Genomic DNA, 14,777 nt, shown 5'->3' on the forward strand with positions numbered 1-14,777 from the left:
CTTTTAAATTTTTTTAAATAAATATGACATTGATCCCAGAATTTGACGTTTGCACCAAAAAAAGCTACCGATGAGTTACAATTAGGAACAGTTGTTTTGAAGTTCTGAAAATATTAGTAAACAAAATTCAGTGATCTAGAGAAAGATTCTGATCTCCTAATATGCAGAAAAAGCATTTGACAGAATTCATTACCCATTTATTCCAAAAGCAATCAATAAAATCTTCATGAGAGAGCACCAGAGGCACACTCATTAAAGCCAGGAGAAGGGATGACCACTGTCAGAACTCCGGTGTGGTGTAGGACTACCCACCAACACATACGCGGGAGATAGGAAAATGTTAAATGATGCCATGGGGAAGCAGTCAGCACAATCCAGAATATTAGAAATCTATAGATGCTAAATGACCATAGATGAAAGGAGATTTGAGAGACATTAACCAAATACAGTGTACGTTTTTTGAACTCTTATTTCCAACTGTAAAACATTTATGAGACAACTGAAGAAATGTGAACATGGAAATCTGTTAATGACTAAAGTATTAACTCGGTTTAGTTATAATAATATTGAGGATTTGTTTTAGAGTCCTTATCTCTTAGAAATGTTCATGAATACACTGAAATGTTCATGAATGAAATGAAGACATGTCTAAGATTTATTTGAAAATGGGAGGAGGGGATAGGGCCTGCTTGCGGTGTAAAGATGAAATATGAGTGGCCATGAGTTGATTATTGTAACTGGGAGGTGAGTACGAGAGGTTCACTGTGTTATTTATTTATATATGTTTGAAATTTTCCATAATAACAAGTGTTCTAATCCTTATTTGTTATTTATCTTAAATGTAAACTGTTTATGGATATAGGTTTAAGGAGTACATGACCACTAGAAGAGGGAGGTCGGCTTTCTTTGGATCTTATGGATATTTTAATTTGCATATTTTGCACAGCAAATCACTGTTAATAAAAAAGTACAAGCCAACATTTTATAATCTTCATGTTAAAAACTTAGTTTTTGATACTTTATCAAGTGGGCTAAACCTAGATTTGGCTTTAATAGTGATAGAAATGAATAATCCCTTCATTTCAGAATTTGAAATGAAGGGATTATTGTAAAAATTTTAGTAACTATTTTAAAAGAGAAATTTTCTTTAAAATTGCCTACTCTAGAGAGAATCGTGTATTTACATTTTGGTTAGATTGTTAGACCAAATCCAAGTGCTTTGCCTAAAGTCTTGGTTTACTTTTTTCAGATGGATTTAATGCCTTTTATTAACAAAGCTGGCTGTGAATGCCTTAATGAAAGTGATGAGCATGGATTTGACAACTGTTTACGAAAAGATATGACCTTCTTGGAATCTGATTGTGATGAACAGGTAATTGAATACTTAAATTAAAGCTTGTAGGGATCATCAATATTTATGCCTGCTCTGGGTTCTTTATTATGTTTCCATCTCATTGTTTTGTGTTTCTCCTCAGATGACCACTTCTTTTCCTTTTTGTAAGTTTCCGTTTCTTTGATGGTGTAGACCCACCTCCTTTCTCTGTTCTATGCAAACTGCCAGGTGCATTACACAGAATCTCAGAATTTTGGAATGGCCCCACTAATGAATTGAGCGTTCACCACCTTAAGTCCTTATATTCATTCTTGACCTGTCTTCCATATTTTGTTTTTTACCCCACCCAAATGAATTTGTACCTGAGAAATAGAGACTAATTAGAGGAGCACTCCCTGTGTATCTGGTCCTCGCTCCTAGATGTAAATCTCTGTGTACTTCCCAGTACTTCCCTGTGTTGTCACAGAGGAAGTAGCGTAGTACTACCTTGATCAAGCCATCATTATCTTCATCTTGAGTGTTACTTTCCTTAATTTACTTTCTAATCCACTGTCTCTGCTTTGTCTCCATTTCAGTTTATCTTCCACATGCTCATGAAAGTTATTCCTCTGAAATATAAATCTGGGGGCACCTGGGTGGCTCAGTTGGTTAAGTTTCTGACTTTGGCTTAGGTTGCGATCTCAGGGTCCTGGATCAAGCTTTTCGTCAGGCTCCCTGCTCAGCAGGGAGTCTGCTTCTCCCTCTCCATCTCGCCTGCCCCACAGCTTGTGTGCGCTCTCTTTCTCTCAAATAAATAAGTAAAATCTTAAAAAAAAAAAAAAAAAGAAACATGAATCTGATCATGCTTCTCTTAAAAGAGTTAAATGATTCTTGTTCACAAACTTCAGGAAGAGGATATCAGATTCTTGCTGACTTGATCTATTTCTAGCTTTCCATTCTCTTTTCTTCACCTATAGTTCAAATTTCTATATGTGTCATGCTTATTATTTTTTGACACACTATTATAGGTAAGTATAAAAAGCATTTATATAACCAAAGGAAGTAGTCTGGGTATTTTCTTAGGCAAACAGACCACAATGATCCTGAAATCATAAATTCAGATTCCATGTTTGCTCTAACCATAGCTACCTTACTGAACAGCTTTAGGAATGTTGTTTACACTTGTGTTCCTTGTCAGTGGTGCCCTGAATATAATGTGATGATGCATATCAGAACTGACCACAGCCTCCCTGAGATCTTCCTGCCAGGAAAATCTTCCTTCTAGTGTAGAAGCATAGATATGTACATCAGGCACAATTTCAGCTAGAAAGAAGATTGAGCAAATGACTCACGGTTTCTGAGAGAGGCATCCTGACAGTGTTTCATTATCCCAGCTCCCTTGTGTGGCCTTCTACATTCAGTTAGTCTGTAGAGCTATTAAAGGTCTTATTGTCTTGAGTTTTGGATAATAGAATGCATCTAAGGGGTAGTTTCTTCTCATAACCTGTGCATTGTCTCCAAATTTTCAAGTGATGTGGGTAGATGCTTGACAAACCATCCTATAAAACGTTAAACTTATACACTAAAATACATAGTTTAAATTTTATTTTAATTTGAAATTGTTTGATTTTTTTTTTTGAAGATTGCTTATCAGTTTACAGGTCACAAGACCTTAGGTTCTTATGCATATTCTGACCCCTCCCCCCACCTTTTTTTAGTGGGCTCTACCGCCAATGATGGGCTCAAACTCAACCCCTAGGTTAGGTGTTGCATGCTCTACTGACTAAGCTAGCAGGTGCCTCCCCTTATGCATATTTTTAATTTAATTTATTCCATTAAATTTTGTTGTCATTCCCTTATGTGAATAATAGATGATTGTATTTCTCAAATGTCAGTCTAATCAAGTTACTTTAAACTTTGATTTTTTGTATTATGTTGGTTTTATGAAATGAATTAAATATTTTCTGTCATTGAATTAGAAGTCCAATGTGCTATCCATTGCGCTACGGAGCCACCTTCTGCCATTGAATTAATAAATCTAAGTACTTAGATGTTGTATGTATTCAGGGTGTTCCAAGAGTCCTTTTAAAATGAAACTTTTTATTTTCTTTACAGCTACTTATTACTGTGGCATTTAATCAGCCTGTTAAGCTTTATTCAATGAAATTTCAAGGGCCTGATAATGGTGAGTAATGGACAGCTTTTCTTTTAATTTTCTGCTCTGTGGACCTGTTAGCACATATGTAAAACTTTTTATTAAATAATAGAGGTAGGGGCGTCAAGATGGCTCACTCAGTTAGGCATCTGCTTTGGGCTCAGGTTGTGATCCCAGGGTCCTGGGATCAAATCCTGTAGGTGGTGGTGGTGGGGTCCTTGCTTAATGCGGAGTCTGCTTCTCCCTCTCCTCTCTCTCCTATTCCCCCTGCTTGTGCTCTCTCTCTCAGATAGATGGTTAAAGTAGATTGATATTCCTTGTTTGAGGAAAGATGAAATTTGCTTTGTTTCTAGAACAAAGCAAAGAGATTAATGAATGCAAATAATGTGAGGTTATTAGGAACTAAAATGAAAATTAAAAAAAATTTATTTTAATCTAAAAACAAAGCACCTCTTTCTTCCAACTGTTGTTCTAAATCAGGATCAGAACTGGGAGAGATTTATATTTCACACTCCTTCTATCATTATATATAATATGTGGGGTTCTAGATCTTCCTATTTATGCTGTTAGTAGTTTCATCTTCTTTACGTATATTATATGTAAACAGGATTGTACAGGTAGTGGGGAGGTGGGGACTAGGATTTTGTTTTGTTTTGTTTTCTTCATAATTGGGAGAAATAGCAAACATCCTATTTACCAGATAGCATTCCCTTCTCATTTGTTATTTTAAATTTTTATAAATGTTTCTCATTAATAAATTGTATCTTTAGTCTGAAAATACAAAGTATTTGTAAAAGCAGTTGCTTTAGAGATGAGTAAGCAATATGGATATCTCAAGATTCCTTAATCAGCCACAAAATACGGGTTTTGGATTGTACCCTGAAGTTAAAGTGACTAAGGCATTCTCTAAATGTGATCTAACCACTTAACATATCTTAATCCCTAAGATGAAATTTGGCAATTGTATAGTTAATTTCCTTTTAGCTAAATGTTGTCACTGGTACCGCTTTTCTCCTAAATAACAAATAGACAGTTGTTGCCAACTGCAAGACCCAGCGCAAATGTTAATTTCTTTTATGAAACTTTTTGTTAACCTGCATACATTGTCAGACTATATTTCCACCTTCCCTCTACCTCCTCTCTACCTCCTCGCTAGTAGTATTATAAGTATCATAGTATATTTTTTATAGCTGAGGACAAGGAGTCTGTGTTCGTATATTTGTATGCATATGTACATATGTGTTTCAATGTAGTATTCCTAGGACTTAGTATATACTACTAGCAGGCATTTAAAAAATGTCTATAAAAAAAAGAATGGCTATGAAAATACTCAGAATTTCTTAAAGTTGCTAAAGATTTAAGTAGATATGTGCATATGTTTGGATGTGTGTCTGGTTGTATAGTGTGAATGTAATGGTGAAGGAAGGAAAGTATTGCAAGTTTGGTTTAACATTTAATTTTATTCTACCATTTTATAGGTCAGGGTCCTAAATATGTAAAAATTTTTATCAATCTGCCCCGATCTATGGATTTTGAAGAAGCGGAAAGAAGTGAACCAACTCAAGCTCTGGAACTAACAGAGGATGATATTAAAGAAGATGGCATTGTCCCACTTCGTTATGTTAAGTTTCAGAATGTTAACAGTGTAACTGTGAGTATTTTAACTATATTTAATGCGTTTCTGGGTGACAGTTCATGCTATTATCTTCAGTATCCTAGGTGATTCTAAATGGTCCTTTACAGTAGGTTTTTGTCCACTTGATTTGAAATGAGTAAAAGTATATAATTAACTAATTAAATTTTCTTTTTTTTAATTGATATGCCCTAAAGAGGAAGCATAGGTTGATTTTTTGAAAAATTTGTGAATTTGTCAGTTTACTTACTTTATACATATTAGGCAGCTTCTATGAACAATTTAATCTAGAACATTCTTTATACTTAAACTGAAGGTATTTGTAGATTATCCTTCATATCGGGTGATGAGTGATAATTGTAAAATCCAATTTATTTTTCTAGAATGTACAGTTTTTAATAGTGTAGTGGTTATGAGCTCAATAAAAATGACTTTTTAAAAGAATACGTTTACATTATCTTAATTTGCATTAAGAAGTCAGCTGCTTCTTAGCAGTTATTAATTGCTTTTGTGAGTTTTAGTAATGAAACCCAGCATATGCTCTCCAAACCACCACCTCCTCCCTTCCATCCCTCCCATTCCAGTCCTTCAGAGGAGGGCATAGGAGATAGTGGAACACCTAGAAAAAATGTGAGAACGAGCACAGAGACCTTGAGAACAGTCCTTCCAAACTAATGAAATGATTCTGGTTTTTGTAAATTAGAGGGTGCTATGTGTTTACTTTAGGAGATTTTCACTGTAATTTCACAGGATACATTTAGTAGGAAGATGAAGGATTATAATTGAGATTTCAGTATTTGAAATATTCTACCCAAATGAAATGGATGAAAATGGTTAGATTAAACTAGATATTGGTTATCAGATATTTTCCTGACTTTTGTTTGTACCTTATCCTCAATTGATGCCAGTTGATATATTTAGTGATGGAAGGAAGGCATTTATGGGGAAAAAAAGCCCTTTCAACCCAAACATCTTGATATAATCTCCATCACTGAGAATCACTGTACATGGTTATCTTGAGATAGGCCCAAGTCTATGTGTACTGTGTCCTATCTCAAACTATTTTATTTTAGTCCGTGACCTAGTCACAGGAAGTATGATTATCAGTTTTTTGGTGATAAAATTGAAATCAAAATGACAGTTTTGATCAGAAAGTCTAATCAAAGTAAGTAGATGAATTTTAAAAGCTGTAAATATAAACTTGTGTTAATTTTCAAAGAGCATTACAAATAAATGGAGAGCTGGTTCTACCTATTACAGACTCGGAAATTTTAGTAAGCTTAGTTTGAGGTGAATCTGTGCTTACCTATAAAAACACCAAAAACTGATTTAATGCAATCAGAGAACAAAAAGAAGTATGTCTTCTAAATCAAGAGAGGCAGTATTCTTAAATTAACAGCATCTAGAGTATTGCATTGTTGTTTTTTAAAGCATATAAAAAATCCAGTATATTGAAAAAGGATCTGTAAGTAAGCTGTTGTCTACTAACATGTGAGCAGAGTTTCTACCTAGAAAGTATAGAGTCAAGCTTAAAGAAATATGCCGGCTATGATATAGTTTTAGGAGCTGATTTCCAATACTATTTTTTCTTTTAGTATTTTAGGAAATTGAATGAATGAATGATTATCAGAAACAAAGAAGTGCAGAGGCTTTCTTCTGTCAAAAACCAATTATAATAAAATTTCAGCAGTGGTCTGCCCACTGTAATGAATTTCATACTTGTTCAGCATTCTTTGTAAGGAATTTAGTTGTGACCCCTCCACACCCTCACACTGAATTATCCTGAACTTGTGTTGGTGGGTGTCTTGCCATGACATCCTGGAGAATGTGAAGACAGCAGGGCCCACAGTGGAATTAATAGTCCTATAGCAGTGGTAGACTAAATGTAGTTTGGGTTAATCCTTACAAAGAATGGAAGACATTTTTATTAATAATCTAACAAAATCAGTTTATGAAAAAAAGAACAATCATTAATGTAAAAATTCTTTCTTTCTTTCTTTTTTTTCTTTTGATGGGGGGGGGGGTATAGATATTTGTTCAGTCCAATCAAGGTGAAGAAGAAACAACAAGAATTTCATATTTTACTTTTATTGGTACTCCAGTCCAGGCAACCAATATGAATGACTTCAAACGAGTAAGTTTGTTTTAAATGGTATTTAGGGAAAGTAAAAATATAATTTTAAAGAAATAATTTCTTAAAAATCAAAATCATACCATGTCATGAAATTTTAGGTTCAACTAGGGCAATAGTTCTCCTAATAATATTTTTAGATGTCCAACGAAAGACAGTTTCTAATAAAAATAAGTACTGGTACAGTGTCTATTAATAAATGGTATCCAAATAACAGGGTAAAAATATTTACTTGGTGAGCACAGTATAATGCCCAGAATTGTTGAATCAGTATGTTGTACAACTGGAACTAATATAACATTGTATGTCAGTTGTACTTCAATTAAAAAAAAAAAAAATCCTTGCCTATAGTGAAGTGAAAGATAGATAAAAGGAAAGTAATTTAACTAAATAATTGTTTGGTTATAGAAAGCAGTTAGGAATAATGTCAAAATAGGAATAAGTTAAAATCATTACTATTAATGAATTTTAAGAATTTTGCTGATATTAAGATTTTGATTGTTTCCAAGGAAAACATTTAAAATCACACGAATAATTTTAAATCAAAATGAATGGGTTCAGTTTTACTGCACTGAGATGCCTTTAAACCATGTCTGTGTGCTTAAGGACCACGTTGCACATTTTCAGTGAACAGGTGGATTATGTATATGTATGTATATGTACGTTTTTGTTTTGTTTTGTAGACACAGTCCTAAGGGTTGCAGAGAATTTATAAGATCAAAGAGAACCTTAGAAATGAGGACATTTTGTACCTTCATGGAACAGCTGCTCCTTGGTCACAGTTCCTTAGGGAGACTTGTAAAGTAGTGCAACCACAGATCATGGAAATGTTAGCAGGAGCTTCCCCCATGCAGAACCCAGTTGCTGTACCCAGGTTAAACATGCAGCAGCACGGGGAATGTAGGTGTGGCTGTGTTTCTGATGGCTGCCTTTGGCAGTCAGTCTAAAACTGGAGATGATTATTTGGGAGAAAGTTTCCTTAGGGTCTGGAGGAAGAGGCACCCAGCTGAACAGTTAGACCCCTGCTTGGTAGGAAACTGAAGCCATGGAGCATCCTGAAAACTCTTTATTCTTTTTGGTAGTATCTACAGATCTCATTATAATTCAGTTACAAAAAAATTCATAAAATTGCATAACCGTGGATGAGCTTATAAAATTGTATGCTGGCTTTTAGCAGAATTGATAACCTTGACTATAGGTATTTTAACTGCTCATTTTTGAACTACAGTGACTTCCTGTCTCATTCTTAACTTTTGGGAACTGTAGGACAATTACGTATTTAGATTTGTTTTGTCAAATATCTGACATGTATAATGACAGGTCAGAAGAAACAGAGATTAAACATCTACATTTTTATGTAATGGGATATGCTGTACCGGGCAACTGTGTGAGCACCAAAGAAGTTTGGGCTGCCTGCTTTGTTATATTACCTGTTTGAATTAAATGTCATTGGATTTGGCTTCAACTGCCTTGCATAGTTTGTTTTTAGCTGAATTCCTTCATAGGATCTACTCTAAGCTCTATACCATTCATTAATTTCAGCTCAGGTTCCCTGCTTCTCACCTCTGCTCGTGCTATTTGGTTTCCATTTTTCTCTATGACCACTGCTCCATCTTGGCCATTTTCTTACCAGCCTGCCATTCAGTCAGCTTTTCTAATATGCATTAATGATCATCCATCGAAGAATCTGTCTCCACCTTTTTGGTTTTAACATCCTCCCTTTCCTATGCCTTCTGGCCTAGTTTCTCTCTCTTTTACTTACCAAACTACCTTTCCTGGACTATCTTTAGGTTAGCAGAGATGTTAGACTTTTCTTGCTTGGGAATATTTGTGTTTGTTTAGTACATTGGCTATGTATCATTTAACTAAATACTTTTTAAATTTTAGTTAACACTGCTATAGAGCAATAGTTCTCAAACTTTTTAGTTTTAGGACCCTTTTACACTATTTAATATTATTGAGGGCAAAAAAGAGATTTTGTTAATGTAGGGTATATTTATTTAATATTTACCCTTTAAGAAACTGAAACCGAAAAATTTCAAATTATTTATAAATAATAAACTCATTATATGTTAACATAGATAATATTTTTAAATTAAAATACATATTTCCCCCACATCAAGACCAATTTATCAAGAAGAGCATTGTTTTTGCTTTACAAATTGTTATGCTCTCTAACTTAATAGAACCCTCTCATTCTCATGCCTGCTTCTACATTCAGTCAAATTTGCTATCACAGATCATGTAGCCTCTGGAAAACTCCATTGAACACCTGTGAGATAGTGAGAGTTAAGAAATAGCAATTTAGCATTATTATGAAAAGAGTTTTGAATACTCCCAGAAAGGACCTCAAGGACCCCTGGCCTAGACCACACTGAGAAGCGCTTTGGGAATAATTTAATACTATCATGGACTCCTTTCTTGGTGCTAGTCCCTTGCTTTTAATGTTTGATAAATTTGAATGGGTTCAATGATTTTTTTGGGGGGGGGGTTTCAGAGATTTTATGTATGTTAATATTACATTGCATTTCTTTTTAATTTACATTTAATTTCTTTTTAATGAGACTTATGTCATTCATTGATTGAATTGTTCCTCAAAAGTAAGCTAAAAACAAAAAAACCCCTAATACTTCAGTGCTTTTTGCATTCAGCTAAGTCAACAACATCAGTGTAGGCAAATTGCAATAAAAAATTTTTTATGTTTAACTGAAATTGGCCAGTTTAGATTTTGTATAGATAGAGTCGCTTATTAAAAATTATAAATGAATTTGGTTTCTAAAAAAGGAAATAATAGTTACATGGTGTGGTACTTGTTGTCTCTGTAGTATTATGCTAGATGTATAATCCCTTTGTATAGCAAGTTTATATTCTTAAAAGATAATATATAAACATATGGAAAGTTGATCAAAGTTTAGTTAAAGTCTCTTCCTCTAGAGGGTATTTTCATGCTTTCCTAGCCCAGCAATAGATACTTAATTCTTCCCAAAAATGGCTGGGAGAGGACGAGAATGTTTTGGGGAGGGTCTTGAACTAAACTTTGGGAGTCGAAATGGATAGCAGTGAAGGAAAAGATAGCAGTGGGCACTCCAGGTAGAAGGGAAAATAGGAATTTTCCATAGGCATGAAATGGGAAGGTGCAGGACTTTATTTAATCAGTCTGAATTTCAAAGGAATTAGAATTTAAAATTTCAAAATAGATTTGGCATGTATTTTATCAGCTCAGAGGGCAATGCTTTGATACCTCGTTGTGTAATGAAGAAAGCTGTAAAAAATGGTTTAAAGAATGATAAAATAGAATTGTTTTGCATTTTCAGTTCACATTTTTATATTGTGTGAGTTGTTTCTAGATAATTTTAGTTTTCAGAGTATCATTGATCTTCTCCTTATGTCACTAAGATGACAGAAGCTAAGGTAATGCTAATGAACCTTGGATGTGGATAGAAATCTTAGACCTCCGTGCATGCTATTCTAACTTTAAAGGTTATACTTTTAAGACCTCGTAGACCAGAACACACCTCCCACTTGTCTGTTCTTGCCTATTATAGGTGTTGTGCACAGATTATAATATACATTTAGGCTCTTTGTTGTTGTAAATGGAGTCTTTGTGTTGCAGCATGAAAAGCTTGCCATCTTAATTGGAAGTCGATATTTTCTTTGCTAAAATGTGCTCTTTATATGGATTGCTTTATTTTAATAAAAAAGTAATAACCTACAAGTATACACATATGAGCCAAATTGAAGAGGCTCTTGCTTCTTGGGGAATGAGGTGCATGTGAAAAGCAGAGCAGATTTTCATCACTGTAATAAAAACAGACTTTTCTAAACTGGCCATTCACCGTATCAGCTATTTTTGTAACATTTCTGTCTGTTTATTTTTCAGCTTTTTTAATGCAACTCAAATGAACTAAAAACAGAAGATTTTTTAAAATGAAGTAATATAAAGATTGACCTTATCTCACTCTACTCCCCTCCTTGCTTCTCTGCTCATCTAGCACCTGTCTGCTCTCACCCTTCCCATGTTCTCGCCATTGTTGGTGCAAGATGTCTCCAGCTTCTATCATCTGGATCAGCCTTGTTACCTAGATTTCCTCAACCATCTCTTTCTTCAGATCTTATTCTAGCTGTGTGTCTCGGTTGGCATTTTGTTTTGGTTTGCTTTTTATTTTGGGCTTGCAACTAGGTGCTTTAATTTCATTATCAGACCATGTTGCTCCCTGACTTTTATTTTCTCACTTTCTCCTATCTCATGTTTCATTTTTGGTACTATATTTTGAGAAATCATATTGCAATAAAATGTTGTTGTAAATGCTTTTAGACTTAACTAGTTGGATGTTTTAATCCAATCTAAAGTTTAAATTTTATTTTTTGGGAATTACAGAATCATTTTGGAAATCATATATGAACAATTTCATCAACGTCTTTTATACTAGAACTAGTATGGTATATTGATTAGGCCGCAGTTAAGAGACATGGATTTTCTTTTCTCAATGGAACTGCAGCCCCAGAGTCTTTTTTTTTTTTTTTTTAAGATTTTATTTATTTGAGAGCACGAAAGAGTGTGTACGAGCAGGGGGGAGGGGTGGAGGGAGAAGCAGACTCCCTGCTGAGCTGGGAGCCTGATGCAGGACTCCATCCCAGAACCCTGAGATCATGACCTGAACCGAAGGCAGATGCTTAACCAACTGAGCCACCCAGGTGCCCACCCCAAAGTCTTTTTGCTGATTAATTATGGGCACGTCCTCTGCTTTGCCTACCCAAGTGAGCTCAAGGCATTGAAAGACGGACTGAATGTTAGGTTGGGTTAAACTCTTAACATGGAAGATCAATGGACTCTTTACTGAATAAATATTTTTGACACCTAATTTTGATGTACCTAGACTATTGTTTGAGGTGTAATATAAACACTTAAAAATGAATAAAATAGTTTCTTTAAAATGTTTGGGATGAGAACATCCATATTGGAATGCTGAATTTCTTCTTTTTTACAGAGAGTACACATTGGAAAGTTGAGAGTTATCAACCTGTGAAACAGTATGCAGACTTGTGTCTTCTGTATCACATCTGCTAAAATTTTAATTTTTAATATTAGTTTTTGTTTTTTGCTTTATCTAATAGCTCTGTGTTTTGTGTGTTCCCAAGTGATAATAATGATCAATAATGCTTTCAATCTGTATCTGCTTAAATTCATTAGTGATACAAATACTACTGCCTCCCCTTCTTTCTTAAGAAGGCTCTTAAGCCCTGAATATTTTACTCTTATTTGTATATTTTTATGAAACTATCTCTTTAGCAACTTTCTGGCTTTTGGGGCTTTCTAACACATAGTTTCTGTAGAGTAGAGAGGAGATCTTTTAAAGTAATGAAACTGGTTTTCCTCAAGGTTGGGAAAACAGCATGCCTGACATGTGATTGGGAATTAAGTGGAAGGGTTTTTATAATCTTCTCTCATGAATGATGTTGACCCGGCCATGTTCTGTTTTAGACCCGACATGTACTGAAGACCTTTATGAGTTTTGTTTGATTCAGACTACCATTTGGAACAGAATCTGTTAAAATATGAAAGTTACATTTACAAATGTACATAGAAGTCTTTTTGTATACAAATATATATTCTATAGCTTGCAGGTAGATTTCTTTAGAGGCATTTCTGCTGTGAGAATATATTGTCTAATGATAAACGTCAGGTTTTAGTAAATTATTTGCTTAAAACATAGTTGTAGAACCTTCCTACAGAGGATTTGTTTTCTAGCACTGTTGGTAGAAACCAAGTGTATTCTTACATTTTTATGCTGCCACGTTTATACCAAGTAGGACATTTTTAAAGCCCTCCAATGGAGAATATTTCTAATCGTTGACAGAAACAAGATTTATTCTTTATGTTTTTTTAAAAAAGAAAATACGCAAAATTAGTCATTTTTAATCTCTTTTCATTACATATCTGCATATTGAGAGAAAAGTCTAGAAACCTGTCATCTTGGGCATTTAGACATAAGTTTAGCATTCTCTTTTAATTCTAGGGTATTTTGTGATCGACATTTGATTTCTAATTGCCTAAAAATAGTTTGCCAAATATATTTCACTCATATAGCATCATCCTTTTATTAACTTCTCTAAACTGTCAACCTTGTTTTGAAAAATTGCATTACTTTTCCTTTAAACAGTGTGGGAAACCAAAAATAGCCTGCATGTGTTTTATTTTTAATTCCTTGAGGCTGGGAGGAAAGGGAAGGTCACAGTTAGTTTCAACAGTGAAAATATATACTGCATGCCCAAAAAAAAGGGGGGGGGGGATAAAAATTAATGCCAGGCTTTAAAGATGATTACCAATTAATAATATTATTTTGAAAGTAACACATATTTCTAAATAAATAAGATGTACATGTAAAGTTATTTTTGTTTTTCTAGGTAGTTGGCAAAAAAGGAGAAAGCCACTAAGGTACAAAAGACACTGGAAGACCATAATGCAATCAGATCTACAGCTCCTGGATAATTGCTTGATTCTCATCAGAGACTGTCAATATTCCATTCATTGCCATTACCAATAAATCATTGCTTTTGTTCGGATGGTATCACTAGTGTTTTTATTGTAATCTTGATACATGCAGTTGTAAATAAAAGTCACTACTTTTGCCAAGCTTAAATTTTGTCATTCTAATAACTATTTTCTCTTCTTCATTTATTTGAAAATTGGCCCACTTCTGATTTTAGAAGAGACTTATGTGTCTGGTAGCATATTAAAAGCCAGTTTTTCTCTTTAGGGGAGCAAGACTGTTTTAGGGAATTAAGAAGTGCGTGTGTGCTCTATACACACACAGAAATGGACTTGGAACAGCTAAGTATGTTAAGATGAGTGCTAACCCATATGTTTATTAAACATTTGGGTATCTGGGCTATAGAAATTACTCAAATTATAATCTACCAGAAATAAACAAGTTTAATGAGAATTTAACTGTTCTCACTTAAAACTGTTAATGGAACCACAGATTTTAATTCCTTCTGGATGACCTTTAAAAAATTGAGTCTGCTGTTTTCTTTACTGTTGAAATCTGACCATGGGGGAAAAGACAGTATTGTGAATTAATGCAGCAATAGTAATTAACATTTTTTAATCAAGTATTTATTAACTACCAAAAGATGCAACGTTAATATTACAGAGAACATGATTTAAGGTTAAAAATGAATTGGCCAAATTATATGATGAAAGGTATTTCACAAAAGGCTAGCAAAACAAAATATTCATTATTAGTTTTTTAAATATTAAAAGTAATCTAGAAAGTATTGGTAAATTTAATTTTTTCATTTTTCTATTTTTAAAATTTAATTTTAATTTCTCTGAATATTAGAAATTCAGTGTTTGAAAAGAGTACACAGACTATTAGTTTTGATTCACTTAACACCTTTGAGGGCATTTTTGTCTAGGAATATGGTTGAGATAGCATTTTTGCCTTTGGGAGACCAATACATTTGTACATGTTTATGGGAAAAAATTATGCAGAAGTATTTGTGTTAAAATAGTCACTTTCTAAAACCCTTAGTGTCAATACAT

General features: G+C 33.9%; 1 protein-coding gene across 3 annotated transcripts in view; it reads left to right on the top strand.

The window, feature by feature from the left end:
- Nucleotides 1–13,872, top strand: part of TXNL1 (thioredoxin like 1) — a 32,785-nt gene extending 18,913 nt beyond the window's left edge. For 2 of the 3 annotated variants that reach the window (XM_025422178.3, XM_025422180.3), the window contains 6 exons: nucleotides 1,250–1,372; nucleotides 3,428–3,497; nucleotides 4,946–5,118; nucleotides 7,130–7,234; nucleotides 12,220–12,262; nucleotides 13,637–13,872. In XM_025422178.3, coding sequence (XP_025277963.1) covers nucleotides 1,250–1,372; nucleotides 3,428–3,497; nucleotides 4,946–5,118; nucleotides 7,130–7,234; nucleotides 12,220–12,258 — 510 coding nt within the window. In that variant the 3' untranslated portion in view covers nucleotides 12,259–12,262; nucleotides 13,637–13,872. The remainder of the gene's footprint in view (nucleotides 1–1,249; nucleotides 1,373–3,427; nucleotides 3,498–4,945; nucleotides 5,119–7,129; nucleotides 7,235–12,219; nucleotides 12,263–13,636) is intronic. The other variant, XM_025422179.3, reaches the window with a different exon arrangement.
- Nucleotides 13,873–14,777: the final 905 nt, after the last annotated feature.

Source organism: Canis lupus, chromosome 1, assembly GCF_003254725.2.
Source record: "Canis lupus dingo isolate Sandy chromosome 1, ASM325472v2, whole genome shotgun sequence".
Lineage (NCBI taxonomy): Eukaryota > Metazoa > Chordata > Mammalia > Carnivora > Canidae > Canis > Canis lupus.